Below are 19388 nucleotides of genomic sequence, written 5' to 3' on the forward strand. Positions count from 1 at the left end.
TAGTGCCTTTAGAGCAAATTAAAAGGAAGTGTTCTCTGACTTGGTGAGACCCCAAGTGGCTGCACAGGGTAAAAACAGCCTCAAAGAATATTGAGACAAATCCTAAGAACGCTGACAGAAACCAGGGCACAGGGGGCCAATCTCTCCACGGGCAGGAGCCTCCATGGAGAGCAACTGTGCCCATCCTCCAACATGTCTCCAGGTTGACTGGTCCTTGAGGCTGGCTTAGGCCAGAAGTTCTCGAGATTTGCCAGGATTCCTGAGTTAGAGGAAGCACAACTTCGAAACCATCTTCTGGTGGCTTCAAGGGCCCATGTGGCCTCATGTCATTTTTAATGCATAGAAATGAAGCCCTTGCTGCTTGAATTGAGGTGGGGGGCGGTCTCCCTGAAAAGTCCCAGCAACCAACATAGAGAGGCTAGTAGCTGAGACTAGAAGGGGAGGCCTTCCAGGTACAGACCTTTCAGGAAGGTTAGAGCCCTGAGAGGGAGGCCTCTGACAACTCTTCTAGAAGGGATGGGAACTCCCCTTTTATCTACCATATAATAGAGGAGGGAGGGGATACTTTAAGGGTCACTGTGAGGTCACAAAGAGTTCAGTCAGTTTCCTTCCTAGGCTGTCTCTACCAAGTTGGTGGTCTCTCCCTTGTGACAAAATCAAGGTCATCAATGGTTTATTTTACAAGGTGATCGCTGTTCTCTTACCTGCTTCTTCCTTCCATCCTATAACCCCATAGTCCCTGAACTTCTTGCCCATCTCAATATCTTCTTTGGTTCTGAGAGGATGGATATAATGAGCAAGGGCACAAGGTCCCTCTCTTGAGAGGGCTGGGGGCTTCCATCTCTCCTTCTACCCTATGCTGCACACTGAGGCAGGGGGAAGGCTCAGCACGAGCGAGTGACAGTGTGTGTGTGTGGGGGGGGGCTCCATGCAAACCCAATGCCACCACAGACAATGAGCCCAGGGCCTAGGCCCTAGGACACAGAGTTAGTGGCACCGTGCTCGCCCAAAAAGGATGGTTCTGAAAAGCCCCCCAGATTCTTTGCAGGCCTTATCAGTGCCCATCTCCCCACCCCTGGCGTGTGGCATAAGACATTCTGCAGACAGCCAGCCAGGCAGGAGCCCAAGATCCTGATAGACACCTAACAGACTGCCATCCCCCCAAACAGAAGGGCACGGCGAGGTGTGGCAGGGGCACAAAGGTATGGTTCACTTGCCTTACCTCCTTTCCAAAGCAGGTAGATGGGTACCACGTAGAGCATAACATGCTGAATGTAGTAAATCTCCAGTTCGAAGGGGAGCTGTAAGGACAGGAGAGGGAGAGGTGTTTAAGAGCAGGAAGCACTCATGTCAATAGCTTCTGAAGCGAAACGCCCTTGTTCTTTGGGACCCACATCGTAACCCCCTCCCATGTGTTTCCGGGGCTCACCTCCCTTCACAATAAGGGAGAAAAAGAATGGAAGGGACAGACACTTAGGACCTAGGCTGGCAGCTTCCAAAGCAGGGATGGTGCTTAAAGAATGTTCCACGAAGAAAGCTAGTTACAATGGAAGAAATGTCACATAGACTAGATCCCCTGGAGAGTCATCATGTATCCTGGTGGTATAGTGAGGATCTGGGTGGTCTCTGCAACTACAAAACCTGCTTAAAATGGTTTATCTAGTGTTTCCCAAACTTAGTGAGCCAGTGCCTTTTTTTTTTTAAAGATTTATTTATTTATTTATTTATTTGACAGAGAGAGACAGCGAGAGAGGGAACACAAGCAGGGGGAGTGGGAGAGGGAGAAGCAGGCTTCCCGCCAAGCAGGGAGCCCGATGTGGGGCTCGATCCCAGGACCCTGGAATCATGGCCTCAGCTGAAGGCAGATGCCCAACGACTGAGCCACCCAGGTGCCCCTTCTTTTTTGTTCACATAACCCTCGGTAGTCTATGGGATATACTTGAAGAAACACAACCTGATGTCACTTTTTCCTCCTGTTGAGGAGGCGGTGGGCGGTCTAAAAGCTTATTTCTCAGCTGACATGAAGAACATGTGTAGTAGGATTTCTTATTCCCATTTTCTGGATTTAAAAAAAAAAAAAGTAGTTTCTAGGTCTGGCTTGGTCTCGATCCAAGAATAGTTTCTCCGCTAGATATTTGGGGTCGGTCCAGAGTTAGCCCTACTTCTGGGTAAAGACCAAGCAGCTGGGCCAATTCTGACAAAGGCTTGCCAAAGAGAGCAGCCCCACCCTCACTCTCCCTCTGACACTCGGGCTCACTCGCTGCGGCTTTCTGACTCTCTCAAAATGGAAGCTCCGGATTCCTGAAGCAGAGCGTGGTTTCCACCTGGCACGGTGGACTGTGCCACAGAGTTTGGCAGAGGGCAAGGAATGGAAACAGCTGGATGGCCAACTCAATTCTAGAGAAAAAAAAAAAAACTTCAGCAACTGGCACAAGGCCTGGGCTCTGGGGCTTCCACGGCCCCCAACACACACACCCACACACACACACACACACACACACACACACACACCCCTAAAGGGAAGCCCAGAGAGACAAGGACACCCGGGGGAAGGGTCAGCTGCCTCCCTGTTCCCTACAAGGCAAGCACAGAACCAAGACTGTGTGCTAACAACAGCCCAAGTCTGCCTTGTGCCAAGGGCTGGAACCAAAAGATGGCAGAGTGCCCAGAATGGGGGCTGGGATGACTGTGGACCCTGGAAAGAGACGCTGGTTCTGGCCCTTGAAAATAAAAGCCCACACAGAAGGAAAATTTCCCATGGACCCAGACGGGGCTCAACTACTATTTTACGCTCACAGAGGGACGTAAAATCCCCCCAAAAGAGACGAGGTTCTTCATGGCTCCATAGACCATGCTGGAATTGATGGAAAAGGCTTTGACAGTGGACATCACTAGCATGAGCTTTGGAGGCCTCAGAGGCCCGTATTGGAGCCTCACAGTAAGAGGATCTGGGCTCACCCTCTCATCTGGAATTGGGGACTGCTTCATGCTTTTTCAACTGTTTCCAGATCCATGAGCCACTGATGCCTCTCAAAAACCCCGTGAGGTAGGCAGGCCACGTATCCTTATCCTTCTTTGACAGATGAGGAAACTGAGGTGCAAAAGGGTTAACTAGCTTGACTGTGGTCACCCAGAAAACAGGCAAGGAGGAAAAGGTCCCAGGAAGAAGGTTCAGCCCTCTGGCTGTAATCCAAATCTTTGGCTACCTAAGGGACTTGACCTCTCCCTGGAACAGGCCTGGGGAGCCAGGCAGCTGTCCCCCAGCACGGAGCCAGCCATGTCCTCAAGCAGGACCTCTGCTCACCTCCTGGACCCTAGCTGCTGTTCATCCCCTGGACTCTCAGCGCCTGCTTGCTTCTCCCTCCATTCCAGGTCTCCTGGCCTCCTGGCCTCCTGGCCTCCTGGCCTCCTGGAAATCACACTCTTCACCTGCATGTCCAGGGAGGCAGTTTAGCACTGCGGCTATGAGCCACAATTTGGGAGTCTGTCAAATCTGTGTTTCTAGATTTCATTATGCCCTTAATAGCCCTGTGGACTCCAGCAAGTCACTTAACCTCTCCACCTATTTCAGCACCAGTAAAATGAAAAGAATTACACTGTTCTAAGATTGTTGTATTTTTTTTTTTTTAATTTTTAGAGGTCTTTTTTTAAGACTTTATGTGTCAGAGAGAGAGTGAGCACAAGCAGGGCGAGTGGCAGGCAGAGGGAGAAGCAGGCTCCCCGCTGAGCAGAGAGACAGATGCGGGACTCGATCGCAGGACCCTGGGATCATGACCTGAGCGGAAACCAGATGCTTAACCGACTGAGCCACCCAGGTGTCTCAATTTTTTTTTAATTTTTAATGTAACACACATGCATACAGTACTTATATGCCTAGAACTAGTAAGCACTTTCTTCACTATCAATTCACCCAGTCCTCATAACAACTGTGCTGTTCCAATTATCTCCAGATATGAGAAACTGAGGCACAGAGAGGTTTGCTGACTAAGTACACGCAGCTCATGTGGTAACAGAGCCAGAATCCAACCCCAGGCAGTCTGGCTCTAGAGTTTATAGTATCAGCCGGTACCCTACACTACCCTCCTGTTCCCCTCTCTCCTAAAGAAGCATGACACGGCTGTGCTCAGTGGGTGTGTGGTAACCCTCCACATGGGAACTGGGCCCAGCCCTTCCCTGTTCACACACTCCTCACCTTCGCGGCCTGCTCTGGTCCACTGTGAGCCCAGGCCCCATACCATGCAGTGGCCAGACCTGGCCGACAACACAGGCCTCTCAACTCCCGAGGCTCTTGGCACTAGCCCTCTGTGACTTTCTAGGCACCCTGGTCACAGATCTTAGGGTGGCTGGGAGGCTGCCCCCCCAGAAACATTTTCCTTCCTCAGAGGGCTGCCTCACCCCCTATTTCAAGAGTTCCCCACCTCAGAAGGGCCATGGAGAGTGTAAAACTAGGTGTGGGCACCGCCGACAGCCCCAGCCAGAGAGGAGAAAGGGGATAGAGGCAAAGGAGGAAGTGTGTGTCTTGGGGGGGGGGCAACTGGGAGAGGAAGGGAGGGAGGAGATGAAAGAGAAGAGGGCAGCGTAAGAGAAAAAAAAAAACACCCAAGTGGCAGGAAGAAGGGAGTGGAATGGGAGCAAGAATCAACCCCTTGTCATTTCGTAACAATGCTTACTAAGTACTTATGTGTCATGTGCTGGGTTACACACTTTTACAGGTACTATCACACTTAACCATTACAAGTCGCTGTGAAGCAAGAACAATGGTCATCCCCATTTGACAGATAAGGAAACTGAGCCACAGAGCTGTGAAATGACATCCAAATAAGAGACGGGGCAGGGCGCCTGGGCAGCCCAGTCAGTTGAATGTCTGGCTCTTGGTTTCAGCTCAGGTCATCTCAGGGTGGTGGGATCGAGCCCCACGGCAGGCTCCATGCTCAGCATGGGGTCTGCTTCAAATTCTCTCTCCCTCTCCCTCTGCCCCTCCTCCCACTCGAACACACTCTCTGTCTCAAATAAATAAAATCTTTAAAAAAAAATGAAGAAGAGACGGGGCAAGGACAGGGGTAAAGGACATTCAGCATTGAAGAAGAAAACGGGTAGTTTTCTTTACTGAGCACTGGATCTGTCCTGAGTCCCCAAAACTTTCTCACAGAGCCTCCGCCACCCTCTTTTCCCCATTTTCACAAACACGATCTGGAAAGTGCCATACTTGCCCCAGGAGTTCCGCTTCACTGATTCATTTCTGCTCTACAGAGCTCACATCTGGAATGCTACTCCAACGTGCCTATCCTGGTGCCTTTTTAGCTGGAAGATTCCTGAGGCTTTAGACCAAAAGTCCTACCATCACAGCAATTGAAAAACAAAAATCACTAAAAATGTTTTAAACTACACAGGTCATTAGCTTCCTTCTCACACCCAAGTCAACATCCTTTTTTTTTTTTTTTTTTTTTATCCGAAGAGTAGACTGATAAACCCCAGCAGGCCTCCAGGCTCAGACTGCCTAAAACATGACGGGCATGGACTCTGTCCATGGCCAGAGTATGACCTCCTTTGTCCCAGTGCGCAACCCTGCCAGCCGCACCACCATGCTTTGCCATGGAGACAAGCAATCCCATTGTGCCCTCCATCCCTGGTCACCTCAGTCACTATAAGAAACCCCAGACTCTGGGGCACCTGGGTGGCTCAGTTGGTTAAACACCCGACTCATGGTTTCGGCTCAAGTTGTGATCTCGGAATCGTGGGATCGGGCCCCGAGTCTGACTCCATGCTCAGCATGGAGTCTGCTTGGGATTCTCTCCCTCCCCTCCCCCTCTGCCCCTCCCCCTGCCTTGTGTGTGCACTTGCTGTGCTCTAAATAAATCAATAAAATCTTAAAAAAAAAAAAGAAGTCCTAAACTCCCAGGTCACCACCCAACACCTGAATTCTAATCCCCCCTAATCTGACCTCATCTGCCACCTTCCCTCAATTCTAGAAACTTGGGCAGCCTACCCTCTGGAACCCACTGACTCTTCATTAGCGAAATCCCCTGTATCCTCAAACTGTCCTCTGAACGGTCCCTTCACCTTCTTGCTTTAACGAAAACCTGGTTCCCTTCCCCTCTGAGGATGCTGCCATCCCTACAGCCCTCTCAGGTGCTGGGTGGTTTGCCTGCCATGTTGCCTTGTGCCACGGGGCCAGGAGGGGTCCTGTCTGCTCCCCTCTGCTGCTTCTACATTGCTGGCGCTTCCATGACCATTCTCTCTGCTTCCTTCCTCACCACTCCCCCGATTTCAATCTCCTGCCCTTGGCCTCCGCCACCCGCCACTCTTCCTGCCGCAGGCACCTACAGACCCTCTCCCCGGGCACTCCCCTTTGTCCTTAAAGACGGTGCCTCCTGCCTCCCTTGCCATTTCTTTCCAACACTCCCATGTCAAAATTCGTGTGTTCTCAATAGTTAGTGCTAGCCTGTCATGCACCCCACTCTCCAACCGCCTCCTCCTACCTGGCCAACTCACCCGCCTCCTGTCCGTCTTCCAACTTCACTGGCACCTCCGGCCCACTGATCCTGCCACCTTTTTACTGCCCCTCACTGACCTGCCGTCCTCGCTTCCATACTTGCCCGTCAGTCCCTCTGCCATATTCTCAACCCTCCGAACACTCTCCCCCCCTCCATCCTACTTGCCTTGCAAAGCCACATTGCTGGTAAAATCTGACTCTCTGCCCTCATGTCCCTACCCCCGGGTCAAGTGAGCATGGCCAGAGAAAAATACGAAGCTATGCGGTTGACCCTTTAAATTCATGACAGCAGATTGGGAGCTGGCCCTTAATGCTACCCTACCATCCGTCTACATTCCCAAATCCATTCACTCTCCTCTCTCCCAGACAACTATTTCACAACTGATCCCACTTTCCTCAAACCTTCCCCCATCCTCCCCAGGCTGATGATACGGCTTCCTATTCCATTTTGGGGGGGGGGAGGAGCGACAGGAAAAGAACATCCACAAGCTACCACCTCCACATTTCCCTCCTCTCTGCACCCATCCCCACAGCTGCCTTTTCTTCTGCTGCTCTTCAGGAACCACCACACTGCAGGCCCAGGCTAGTCCCCTCATTTGTGCGCTAGGTTCTGTCCTTTCTTGCCGACTCAAGGATGTCACACCAGCAACCCTCCCTTTTCTTCACTGGATCATTCCCCTCAGAAAACAAAAAGTTATAGTATCTCTCATCAGAAAAGAGAAACACTCTTGCCCTCCTTCCCCCTAGCCCATGTGACTTCTTTGTACGAACTTTAAATAGCCACCCCTTCTTCATCCCCGTGCCAGGGTGTCAGGAAGATCTTCGGCACCTTGTGCAGTCAGCAACATGCTGGTCCTGACCAGTTTTCGGGCCTCATCTTCCTTGCCCCCTCAGCAGCTTTTGATGCAGGTGATCATTCTCTTGTCCTTAAAATGCCTTCTGCACTCGGCTTCTAGAATGCCACTCTCTGTTCTTCCCTGACCTCAGTGACTCCCCTTCTCAACCCCCTTTACTGGACCTTCCTTCTGTCCCTCCTATTGGAGGGGCCCAGAACCAAGTCCTTGGCTCTCTTTTCTAGCTACTCTCACTCACTAGATCATCTTATCCAGGCTCCTGGCTCTAAATGCCATCTGGATACTGATGACTTCCAAATATGTCCAGCCTAGAGTCAGGCTGCTAAGATTGAAATTCTAGCTCCATCGTTTGGTTGCACTGTACTTTTGGGCCAATCCCTTGGTCTTGCTGAGCTCCACCTGGCTCATTTGTAAAGCGGGAATGATAATGATGCTATTGCATCAAGTTGCGGTGAAATTAGGTGAGGTAATGCATGCAGGGTTCTTGGCCCGGTGCTGGCATATGCTATGTACACATTAGTGGTTGGCACCGTCCTCCTCTTCAGCATTTATCCAGCCAGTAAGTGGTAAAGGCAAGATTTCAATTCCAGCCAATAAGACTTTTTTTTTTTTAAGATTTTATTTATTTGACAGTGTGAGAGAGTGAGCAAGAGAGAGAGAAGGAGCAGGGGGAGGGGCAAAGGGAGAAGCAGACTCCCCGCCGAGCAGGGAGCCCGATGTGGGACTTGATCCCAGGATCCTAAGATCGTGACCTGAGCTGAAGGCAGACACTTAACCGACTGAGCCACCCAGGCGCCCCTCCAGCCAATAAGACTTAATGCCAGGCCTCTCTGGGTCAAAAGCTGGAGCTCTTTTTACCTCGTCTCCTGTGTTAGCAAGAGCCTCCAGCAAGAGATGGTGGAGTTTGGGCCTTCCCCATAGCCCTAAGTCACACATCAGTGTATTTATCAGGTGACGACCAGGATAACTTTTAGCTTCCCAATGTGATTCATTCTTTGGGCCCATCTCTAGGTGAAAGTTTCTCCCTGGAGACTTATTTATTTCTCAAAGGAATGTCAATACCACTCTCATCTTCTTACCCATGACAGTCCTATTCTTACTTTCATCCAATCAATAGAAAGAAAAAAACCACTTACTGAGACACTACTAGGTGGCAGGGAATATGCCTGGCTCCGGATATACAGCAATGATAAAGACACAGTCCCCGCCCTACAAGAGTTCATAGTCTAATCGAGGCGAATGGATAAAGGGATGAGGTCAGTGTAGCAAATGATCATGGAAAAACCTATAGATCAAGCATGGGATCTGGTTTGAGTTTTCTTTGAAAGTGAGGGAGAGGGGCACCTGGGTGGCTCAGTTGGTTGAGTGTCCGAGTCTTGATTTCGGCTCAGGTCATGATCTTGGGGTCCTGAGATCGAGCCCCGCATCGGGCTCCATGCTCAGCAAGGAATCTGCTTGGGATTCTCTCTTTCCCTCTCCCTCTGACCCTCCCCACCCCCACCATGCTCTCTCTCTCTCTCTCTCTCTCTTTCTCTCATAAATAAATAAATCTTTAAAATATTTTTTAAAAAAAAGAAAGTGAAGGAGAGTCATGTATGATGTGTAGTTGTGAGGGGCTCCTGCTGGTGGCTGTGTGCAGGGGACGCGAATGGAGGCAGGGAGACCGGTTAGGGACCGGCAACAGGAATGTCTAAATCAAACTTAAGGCAGAGGCAGCAAGAGAAGCGAGGCTGGGCAGCTGTGAGAGAAGGTAAGGGAGTTGAATCACCAGGACTTGGATTGAATGGATAGGAGGAGGAAAGAAGCCAAAGATGACCCTGGGACTGAGGGTCTAGGTGGCTGTTGGGATGTTGGGGCTTCTCCTTATGTTGGGGCCTACGGTCAAGGAAGCAGATTGAAGGAGACAGCGTATAAGAAAAGCAGCTAGTCCCGTGCTGAGTTTGGGAGGCCTATGTCAGTGGGAATGTGGGGCTACATCTCAAGGAAGCTGGAAAGTTGAAAGGCAAATGATATACGTGTGTAACTGTACGTTATGATCTATACATGTACATTATAAAACGCTAGCATGGAAAAGTAAGAAGATGAAACTCTAAGATGCAGAGAAGTGCTAGTGTTTTCCTTAAGCACCCCCCAGAACATCTACGCACTCCACTTTGCAGACCCCTGGGCTGTGGTCCTCTCAACAAGAATGTGTGGGTGGAGAGAGACAGAAGTCATAACCCCAGGCTAGTATCAACAGAGAAATAACTGTGAAGAATGGGACAGACTTGGACATATCGATGGGGTGAGGGAAGGAGCCAGTGGAAGGGACAAGCTGGAGGAGCGGGACAGGCAGGAGGCACTGGATGGTGACAGGTCCTACACAGGCATGGGCTGGGACCCGGAGCACCAGAGAAGGATTAGCTTGGGCTCCGGGAGATGAAGAGGGAAGGATGAGCCGAAGTGAGAATCACTGTATGAGAGAGGAGCATGAAAGAAGTCCAGGGAGCTCACAGCCTCAGAGCTCGTGCTACATGGCAAGAGATTTGGCCTTACCAGAAGAGTCCGTGGCTGATGATGAGGTGCAGAGTTAAGAACAGGTGGTTACAAAGGGCGGACCCTGGTCTAAGCTCAGCCCCAGACTGCAGAATCCCAAAAGAAATCAGAGAATCAGAAAGGATAATTGCTTATGGTCTGAATGTTTGTGTCCCTCCCCCAAGTTCATGCCCTGATGTGATGGTATTAGGAGGTGGGGCTTTAGGTGGTGATTAGGTCATGAGGGTGGAGCCCCTGTGAATGGGATCAGTGCCCATGTAAGAGGTCCCAGAGAGCTCCCTCGTCCCCTTCCACCCTGTGAGGAGACAGCAAGAAGCCTGCGGTCCAGAAGAGGGCCGTCACCCAATCACTTTGGCACCCCGGTCTCAAACTTCCAGCCTCCAGAACAGTGAGAGATGCATCTCCATTGTAGAAGCTACTCAGCCTGTGGTATTTTGTTATGGCAACCTGAACAGACCAAAACAATAATCCATCTCCTTTAGTGGGGAAAAGGAAGGGTAAAGGATGCAACTCACTCTTAACTGAGGCCTTTGGTAATGTTCCTGCCAACCGAGTTTGGCTTTGGAACACTTTGTCTTCATTAACTGACCACAGACTTTTACTGTGGCCTACAGGTGCCACAAACTCCTTGGGACTAAATACCACTTGTTAGAGGAGCCACAAAAGGAATACCCACAACCTAAAATAAACCACAATATACTCATGGAACAGAATACCATGCCGCCATTAAAATCAACAACATGCCATGAGAAAATAGCCTGGCAAATCCGGAACGTGGAAGAATCTGTAAAAAGACTGGCCCGGATTCATCAAAATTTCAGTGCCATGCATAAAGAAGGCAGGAGACTCTTCATAGATTTTAAAAAAATAAACAAACAAAAACTGAAGAGATAGAACAGTCAAAAGCAATCTTGAAACCCGACTGAATCCTGATTATATAAAAAAAAAAAAATTAAAGACATTCTTGGAACGATTGGGGAAATTTCAATATAAACTGATTATCAGATAAAGTAGATAGTATTATAGAATTGTGGATAATTTTCTTGAGTGTGATCACAGTATTGTGGTTGTACAAGAGCCCTTCTTTATCTTTATTCTTGGGAGCTGCAGGCTCAAGTATTTAGAACTGAAGTGCCAGGATGTCTGCAACTTTGCTTTGAAAAAGAAGAGGTTGTGGTGGAAACAGAATACGGAAAAATGTTAGTTGTTAAATCTAGCTGGAGGGCACGTGTCATTGTTCACTATACTATCATTTCAACTCTTTGCTATGAAAATTTCAACAATAAGAAGTCAGGAAATTTTAAAAATTTAGATAAATTTAAATGAGGTAAATTTGTACAACCTTATATGGAGCAAGTCCTAAGATATAGGAACGGGAAGGAAAAACTAGGTGCATTCATTTTGGAAAACAACTGGTCAATATTTACCCAAATTTTTAAATACGCATTCACTTTGACTCTCTTTTAGGAATTTATACTAACAGAGATGCTTGTATTCACATACAGAGCTGTATGTGTAAAGATGCTCAATGCAACGTCATTTGTAGTAACAAAAAGTACATAATAACAAAAAAGTAAACTGTCCATTGGGGGAAAGTCATCAAAAAATACTCTGGAGGACAAACTATGCAACCATTTACAAAAAAGGGAGGTACAACCATTTGTCAGTGAAACTGAGCAAATCTAGGGGCACCTGGGTGATGCAGTCATTGAGCACCTGACTTGGTTTCGGCTCAGGTTATGATCTCAGGGTCTTGAGATCAAGCCCCATGTCAGGCTCCACGCTCAGTGCAGAGTCGGCTTAAGACTCTCTCCCTCGGGGCGCCTGGGTGGCTCAGTCGTTAAGCGTCTGCCTTCAGCTCAGGTCATGATCCCAGGGTCCTGGGATCGAGCCCCACATCGGGCTCCATGCTCCACAGGAAGCCTGCTTCTCCCTCTCTCACTCCCACTGCTTGTGTTCCCTCTCTCACTGTGTCTGTCTCTGTCAAATAAATAAATAAAATCTTTAAAAAAAAAAAAAAGACTCTCTCCCTCTCCCGCCGCCCCTCCCCTCGCTCACTCTCTCTCTCTCTCTCTCAAATCAATAAATAAATCTTTAAAAAAAACCTGAGCAAATCTACATTGTACAAAGCATGATCCTTTTTTGTGGAAGAAAAAGGACAAATGAGTATTTGTGTTTTTAGGTGTATGTAAAATGCATAGTGAAAGGACTGGGAAGATATTTAGCAAACTGGACAGGGGGACGGGGTTGGGGAAGGGCGGTTGGGCTAGGGGAGACCTTGACTTTGGATCCACTAGACTTGTATAGTTGGAGCGTTGTAACAAATGAACGTATTCATTCATTAAGCATGAAGCTAAAAGTTTTTAAAAGTCAAAGAAAAGGTCAAAAGAGGAATGTACTGAACTGTTAGCAGCAATCACCTCTGTGGAGTGGGAGGGGAGAACTTTCATGTTATAGTCTCCTTATCTCTACACTGCAGGAATTGTTAACCAGAATGATGCGTTCAGCTATTAGGGATGATTAGTGTGAATTTTTCTAGTTTCTACGAACCCCCTCTCTCAGAGTATCTACGCATGTAAAGAAAATAACACGTAACATAACGGGAGTGGGGGGAGGGTCTAGAGACCACCACCATCCCCGCCAAAATCCTTTGTTCTCACTGTATCTTCCCCTGTGAGCCCACCCCTGGCCCCAGTAAAGACAGCTGCCCATAGCCCTACCAGGTACAGGGTATTCCATCTTATTCTCATGGTCTGCTGTGGAGAGAGGGACTGGTGAGTGACAGCTGGGGGGGGCGGAGACCGGTCCTTCGTTTTGGAGTCCAAACCCCATCAGTGCTGCTCCTGACTTCCTCCTTGGTGCTCAGAGCCCTCAGGAGAGCAGAACAGGGATGTGGTTGTCAGCCAACTGCCCCCAGCCAGTTCCCTAATGTCAGAACAGAAGATTTTCGACACATGAAAGATGCTGTCTGCTCTGGTGGCCCAGCTACTTGAGGAAGCGCCTTTTGGGGTATGAGATACAGCAACCCAGAGCTGCCTGCCTCGGCCAGGCAAGCCCATAACAGAACTTATATGAAGTGGCAATCTGGGGTCAGTCAGCCATCACGCATGCTGCAAGGCCTCACTTAGCTATTCCCTTTATCCAAGATGAAAATGATACCCACTAGCTCTTCTTCTCCTACCTCTAACAGGCTCAGGAATTACTTAGGAGGGGAGTTAGGACTTAGGAATTAGGAGGACAAGGTGGAGGAGGAAGATAATGATGCTCATAATGGTGTATACTTACTAACTTTTATGGGCTGAATTGTGTCCTCCCTCCGTCCCGTCCCTCCGCCCCACCGCAACCAAATTCATATGCTGAAGTCCTAACCCCCAGTACCTCGGAAGGAGACTGTCTTTGGAGACAGGGCCTTTCAAGAGGAAATTAAGATAAAATGAGGTCCAATGGGTGGGATCTAGCTTTAATGCCTGCCGTCCTCACAAAAAGAGGAAATTAAGACACAGAGACGCAGAGAAAAGACCGCGGGAAGACAGCCGAAGAAGACCGCCATCTACAAGCCAAAGAGAGAGGCCCTCAGAAGAAACGGACACTACTGGCACCTTGATCTTAGACTTCTAGCCCCCCAAACTATGAGGAAATAAGTTTCTATTGTTTAAGCCACCCAGTCTACGGTATCCGTCATGGCAGCCCAAGCGAAAGCAAATGAAGACCCTGATCCACCATATACTATTGAGCCAGGCCCTGTATTAAAGCACTTCACAACTGTGAACTCCTTCCATCTTCCTAACACACTTATGACGTAGTTCCTATTGCTATTCTCCAGTTTTAAGAGGAGGAAATTGAGGTGCAGAGAGGTTTTCTTATAATAGCAAGGTACTAGGAACAACCAAACGCCCATCTCAAGGAGAACGGAGAAAGACATCGTGGTCTATTCACAGGACAGAATGCTACGCCGCAGTGAAAATGTAACTAGAGTTATACTAAGTAACAGGGATGAATCTTAGTAATATAATGTTGAAGAAAACAAGCAAATCCCAGAAGACTATATACAACATAATAACATTTTCATGAGGTTCAAAAAAAAAAAAAACACTAAAATATACAACATAATATCATTTTTATCAGGGTAAAGAACACTAAAATGAAATAATATCTTATGTAGGAACATATATGTATATTATATATATAATATGTTATATATATATGTTCCTATATATAATGTTTTTTATATATATATATATATATAATATATATAATGTTCCTATGTACATATGAGAGAGAAAGATAAAACTTTTCAAAAACAGCAAAGGAATAATAACCAAACTTCAGGTTAGTGGTTCTGTCAAGGTAGGTAAGGAGGTAGGGAGCAGGATGGAGGAAGCACATACAGCTTATGTCTGTATTATCAATGTGGCTGGTTCTTGGGTTGGGTGCATAGCAACTGCTTATTACGTTATGCATAAATAAATAAATGCACCCATGAAGAAAATTAAAGCAGGCCATGCATGGACCAATGGCGGAGTCTGCTAGGAGTTAAGGATTATAAATATGATTACCGCAATTGTGGGCACCCCAGGTGGGTTTAGAAAGAAAAGGGGGTGGGGGGGGTTAAATCAAATAACTTGCCCCAGGTCTCAAGGCTCATTAAATGGCCAAGCCAGGATGGGAATCCAGGACACCTTGCTCCCGAATGCATGATCTTGACCACGGTTGTCTTTCTATACTCCAGGCGGTTCCCCTGACAGAAAAGAAATGGGGTCTACTACGCAGCCTGAAGGCCTTACCCTACTGAGTTACCGTGAAACAGGCACTAGGCATTAAAGAGGACCCAGGGGGCCCTGAAGTCACTAAATCCACACTTAACTCCTTCTTCAGACTGAGCCAAAGCCGGAATTTCATGTGGAAAAAGGAGAGAAGCTTTCAGTACACAAGAAGGTACTTTGGGACCTGCAAGTCCAGCCCTGAACACATTACTTGACTTTTTACTCAAGGAGGGAAAGTAAATATTTGTGCAGCTCTCTCCAGAGAACTCCAAGGAAAGGCTAAGGAGAGAGATTGTTCAAAAGGCCTGCAGAGGAGCCAGGGTGGCCGCAAGTCAAAAGACAACCAGCTGTGTGTGGAGGCCAAACCGTGCCTGCAGAATGCCTTACCCAGGGCTGGGCTTTCTTGGCTTCGGTGGTGTGACAAGGGGCTCCACGAGGGCCTTCTGTACCCCTGACAGGACCAAGGCATCATCTCCCCTGACTTGGGTTACAGATTCCACCCAGAATATGTAAGCCACGTAGAGCGGGAGGTACGTGAGGACAGGCGCTAACTTCCGGTCTCTCATCGGCCCAGGTAGCCTGTGGTTCCATCTGTCTATATTTTAGTGCCTTCAAAGGACTTGAGCGTAAGACGGCTTGAAATAAGACCAACCCCACATTAGCACGAGAGCAGAGAAGAGGACAAAGGCATCTGAGACTTGGTTCTCAGCCCAGTCAAAACTGCTCAAGGGCACTCAGCACCCAGCCCACCACCCCCCGCCAACTGAGCAGGGAGTGTGCTTAGTATTCTACTCTTTGGGGGCCCTTGCTTGAAGGTAGCCAGTGGGCCAGACAGCCATTTGGAAGACAGGCCTCTCTGCCCTGCTGTCTCTCACATCTCCCCCTGACCAGGCTCGTCACCTCTGCTACAAGCATGAGCCAGGTTCATGAATCTCTAAATCAAAGAAAGGTGAATGTCACAGGTCCCCTGGAGGCCACCAGAGATGGTACTTGACCACCTCCTGACATGAGTAGACTCTGCTCACTTCTCTCCCTACTTCTGGTCTTCTCTTCTGTTTCTCTAGCTCTTTCCAGGCTCCACGCCTGCTAGGTTTTCTACTAGCACTGAAGGATAATAAACTTTGACTCGCAGCAGCTCCTGGCTAATCCAACACACAGAGAACACGCAGATTCTTTATTTTCATCAGATTTGTAGACGAAGAATCTTCGTTGGACCTGGATGAGGCCCAGCATTCTATACTTTAATAAAGCTCCCTAAGGTAATCTGGATTACCTATCCAGAGCGTTTAACCTATCCTTGGAGAAATACTAGTAGGCCAGGCTCCAAAAGTCTAAGTGGTAGGTGGGAAACTCAGAATAGTTTCTCATAGAAATGACTGGTAATTCCCTGGATAACGTACTGATAGGGATAGAGATATGACTAATGTTCAAAACAACAATAAAGATAACGAGAACAATAATCGTAATTAATAATTAATGGTACGTAGTACTTCTCTGCCAGGCATTGTCCTAAGTACTTGATATGTATTAACAAATACTTATAACAACTATATCAGATCATTGTTATAATCCCCCCTTTTCAGAAGAGGTCACTGAAGCATAGAGATGAAGCGACTGCCCCAAGGTTAGTTACAGAGCCGGGATATAAGGCAGGCAGTCTTAACTCCAGAGTTCACGTTCTTAACCTCTGACCTACCTTACCTTGATGTGTGCTGAGGCCCCTTATAGTATAGAGGCAGCCCTTGACTTTGAAACTTGACTTACAAATGACTCACGTCCATGATGGTTTGATCCCCTGCTATTGAAATGTCCTGTCTTCCACCCCCACCATGTGAGCCCAGACCTGGAAGATTCTAATTATACTGCCATGGGGACTAATCAACACTGGAATCTACCTTCATGATCCCCCAGACACCGACCCATTCATTCATTCATTCAATCAACAAATATTTATTGAGCACCTGCTATGTATCAACTATTACGAACAAGATATGAATTTTATGGTCTTACACCCAATTCACACTCTAAATGCTGATTTCTAGTATTCTGAAGTACTCATGAATCCAAAGATGGTTGAAATCTGTATTCCAAGGGCTTATGTTGGCCACATGAAGGGTTAAATGGGCTTCCTGATACCTCACAGAACTTGGCACAATACCAGACAGACAGATTAGTAGGTATTTATCAACTTATTCAGAGATATGGCAGGAGAACACCGAGAACAGACAGATGGCCAAACCCATGAAGAGAATTAGAACGTCCTCCTGACTGCTCCCAACAATAAGGACACTACCGCGGAAGGCTGGAAAACAAGACCCAGACTTCTATTCCTGGCAATACTCAATGGAAGATAGAATATAGCCATAAGCGCCCCTTGGGCACTCGGGTCATAGACAGGGTCCCTGGAGATCTCTCTCTAGGGGATCCTGTTGTCACAGGATATGTCACAGGATACAGCGTTGTGCTGTGGTTAATTCTACTTACTGACACTGATTGATGGGAATGAGGTCTATCAGGGGAACAGACCAGAAAAGGTGGAGCTCCCCCAATCCTGGCTGGAGAGTAGGGATCTCAGATCTCCCACCACCCTTCTCTCACAGTTCCTTTCCAAATTCAAACGTATCTGGAATGACAATTCTTGCCTAACGGCCTACTCGGTTCAAGAAAAAAAAGGATCTTCTCTTGGTTCCCACCTTTGGCACTAGGAGTTGGGCCTTGAGGGACACTTAAACACCCTTCCAGGATCAAGTTCGAGGTGATATTTTCTCAGGACAGCTCTGGCCACGCATGTGCCATCAGCACCCCCTGGCCCTTGTTCCACGGGAAAGCGGCCATCACTCCTCCCCAGACAGGGCCCATTCCCTCTGGCCCAAGTTGCAACTGACCTCTGGCCTAGTTTGGAAACTGAGAAATAACAGTTGCATGCAGTGAATGTAGCATGAGGCCCAAATGGAAGTGGCCCGATTCTTTCGAAACCATCTAGACCAATGACAAACCGGCCTCTTCATAATCAGTCACATCTTGAACACCGACCCCCCATATAGAACCTCGTGTCCTCCCAGCCCTCCAACACATACACAGATTCCCCAAAGCCCCCTCCATGAATTCCTGTTCCCACTGTTTGTGTCTCAGTGTGGGCCTCGGGAACATGATGGGGGAGAACGGTAGTTAATGTCTACTGGGAAGAGAATTCTGGAAAGCAGAAAGCCATAGATAGGCCTCTTTCCAAGCCAAAGCAAAGCCCAAGCTCAGCAGAAGATGTCCAGATGGCTCCCCGAGCCAACAGTCTGTCACCGTCACAGGGCAGGAGCTGCTGGGAGCCCACAGTTGAAAGTTCCTTGTATTTGGAAACTCACTGTCCTTGGTAGAGGGGAGAGGTGTGCTCCGGATCAGCAAGAGGAAGCGAAGCAGGACTCCCCTGACCCTTCTGTCAGCCCGCGCTCTGCCCCTACGGAACGGACCCCAGGGGACAGCCTATGAGTCAGGTGAGAAGCAGGGAGTAACCAGGCAGCTTCTGAAAGATTCCTTCTCTTCCCTTCCTTTCCATTTGCCCACCAAGGAGCCATTTTAAGTTGCTGTCATCTCAGAATAACACGATCCTGGTCTATACAGACATGTTTCGCTTCTCTAGAGCCCACTCGCCCCCCTGCCACCCACAACCTATTTTAGGCCAACATAATTTACAATTCCCAGAAATGTCTGAGAAGCGGCGTACGCACTTCTGGTGCCAAAGCCTGGCCGGTTTTACAGATTTTCATTTAGCAGGTGTCTGTTGCTAAATCAGTAGCAGCTGCTAATTGCTTTTCCTCCCTCGAACCTTCAGACAGAATGAAACATCTGGTGTTCTCTCACTTCGGGTTAAAATCAGATACCTTATCACTCCTCCTTTGGGTTCCATTTTTATTAAAACGCTTTCAGCTGATGCCTGGAACAGGCCCCACAGAGCAATGCCGCCTCAGAAGACGGGGGTGGGGTGGGTGATAATTCAAAGGACAACACCACCACAGGACACACCTGCCTTGTGCCCCAGACCTCATGCCCAGCTGCAGGGTGGCTGGCCAGTCCCCACAAGGTGGAGCTTTAAGCCTATGACCGCCAAAGGAACCAGGGCCTCAGGATGGGGCCAGTCACCAGAAAGCGATGGGGGGGGGGGGATGTTCAGCCATGCCCACTGACCTCTGGGAAAGGGTGGCTACGCATCGGGCTCTGTAATAAAAACTCTTGAACAACAAGAGTTGATGAGCTTCCCAGCTGGTGAATACGTTCACATGCCAGGTGAATGGCACACCTGCTTCGGACCCTTCTGAACTCTACCCTATATACCTCTTCATCTGGCTGCCCTTCAAAGATCCTTTCTAATAAACTGATAAACATCAGTCAATGTTTCTGACTTCCGTGAGCCGCTCTATCAAGTTCATCAAACCTGGGGGGGGGGGGGGGGTCATGGGAACCTCCAATTTACAGCCAGTCAGTTGGAAGCACAGGTGACAAGCTGGACTTGTGATTGGCATCAGAAATGGGGAGCAGTCTCACAGGACTGAGCCCTTAACCTGTGCGATCTGATACTACCTCCAGGCAGTGTCAGAATGAGTTAAATGGTAGGATACCCAGCTGGTGCTCACAGCTGTCCACCCAGCTGTCCCCCCTCCCCCCACACACACACTGAGCATCCCATTCAGTACTTCTGCAACAGGGGAGGCAGAAAGAGCACTGGTCCGGGAGTCAGGAGACCTGAGTTCCAGT

The 19388-nt window shown here is 48.5% G+C and overlaps 1 protein-coding gene across 11 annotated transcripts in view; it reads right to left on the reverse strand.

Annotated features, from left to right (window-relative positions):
• Window positions 1-19388, reverse strand: part of TMEM164 (transmembrane protein 164) — a 177696-nt gene that overhangs the window by 50663 nt on the left and 107645 nt on the right. For all 11 annotated transcript variants that reach the window (XM_078064583.1, XM_078064582.1, XM_078064589.1 and 8 more), the window contains one exon: window positions 1223-1301. In XM_078064583.1, the coding sequence (XP_077920709.1) occupies window positions 1223-1301 (79 nt within the window). The remainder of the gene's footprint in view (window positions 1-1222; window positions 1302-19388) is intronic.

The sequence above is a fragment of the Halichoerus grypus genome, chromosome X, assembly GCF_964656455.1.
Source record: "Halichoerus grypus chromosome X, mHalGry1.hap1.1, whole genome shotgun sequence".
Taxonomy (NCBI): Eukaryota; Metazoa; Chordata; class Mammalia; order Carnivora; family Phocidae; genus Halichoerus; species Halichoerus grypus.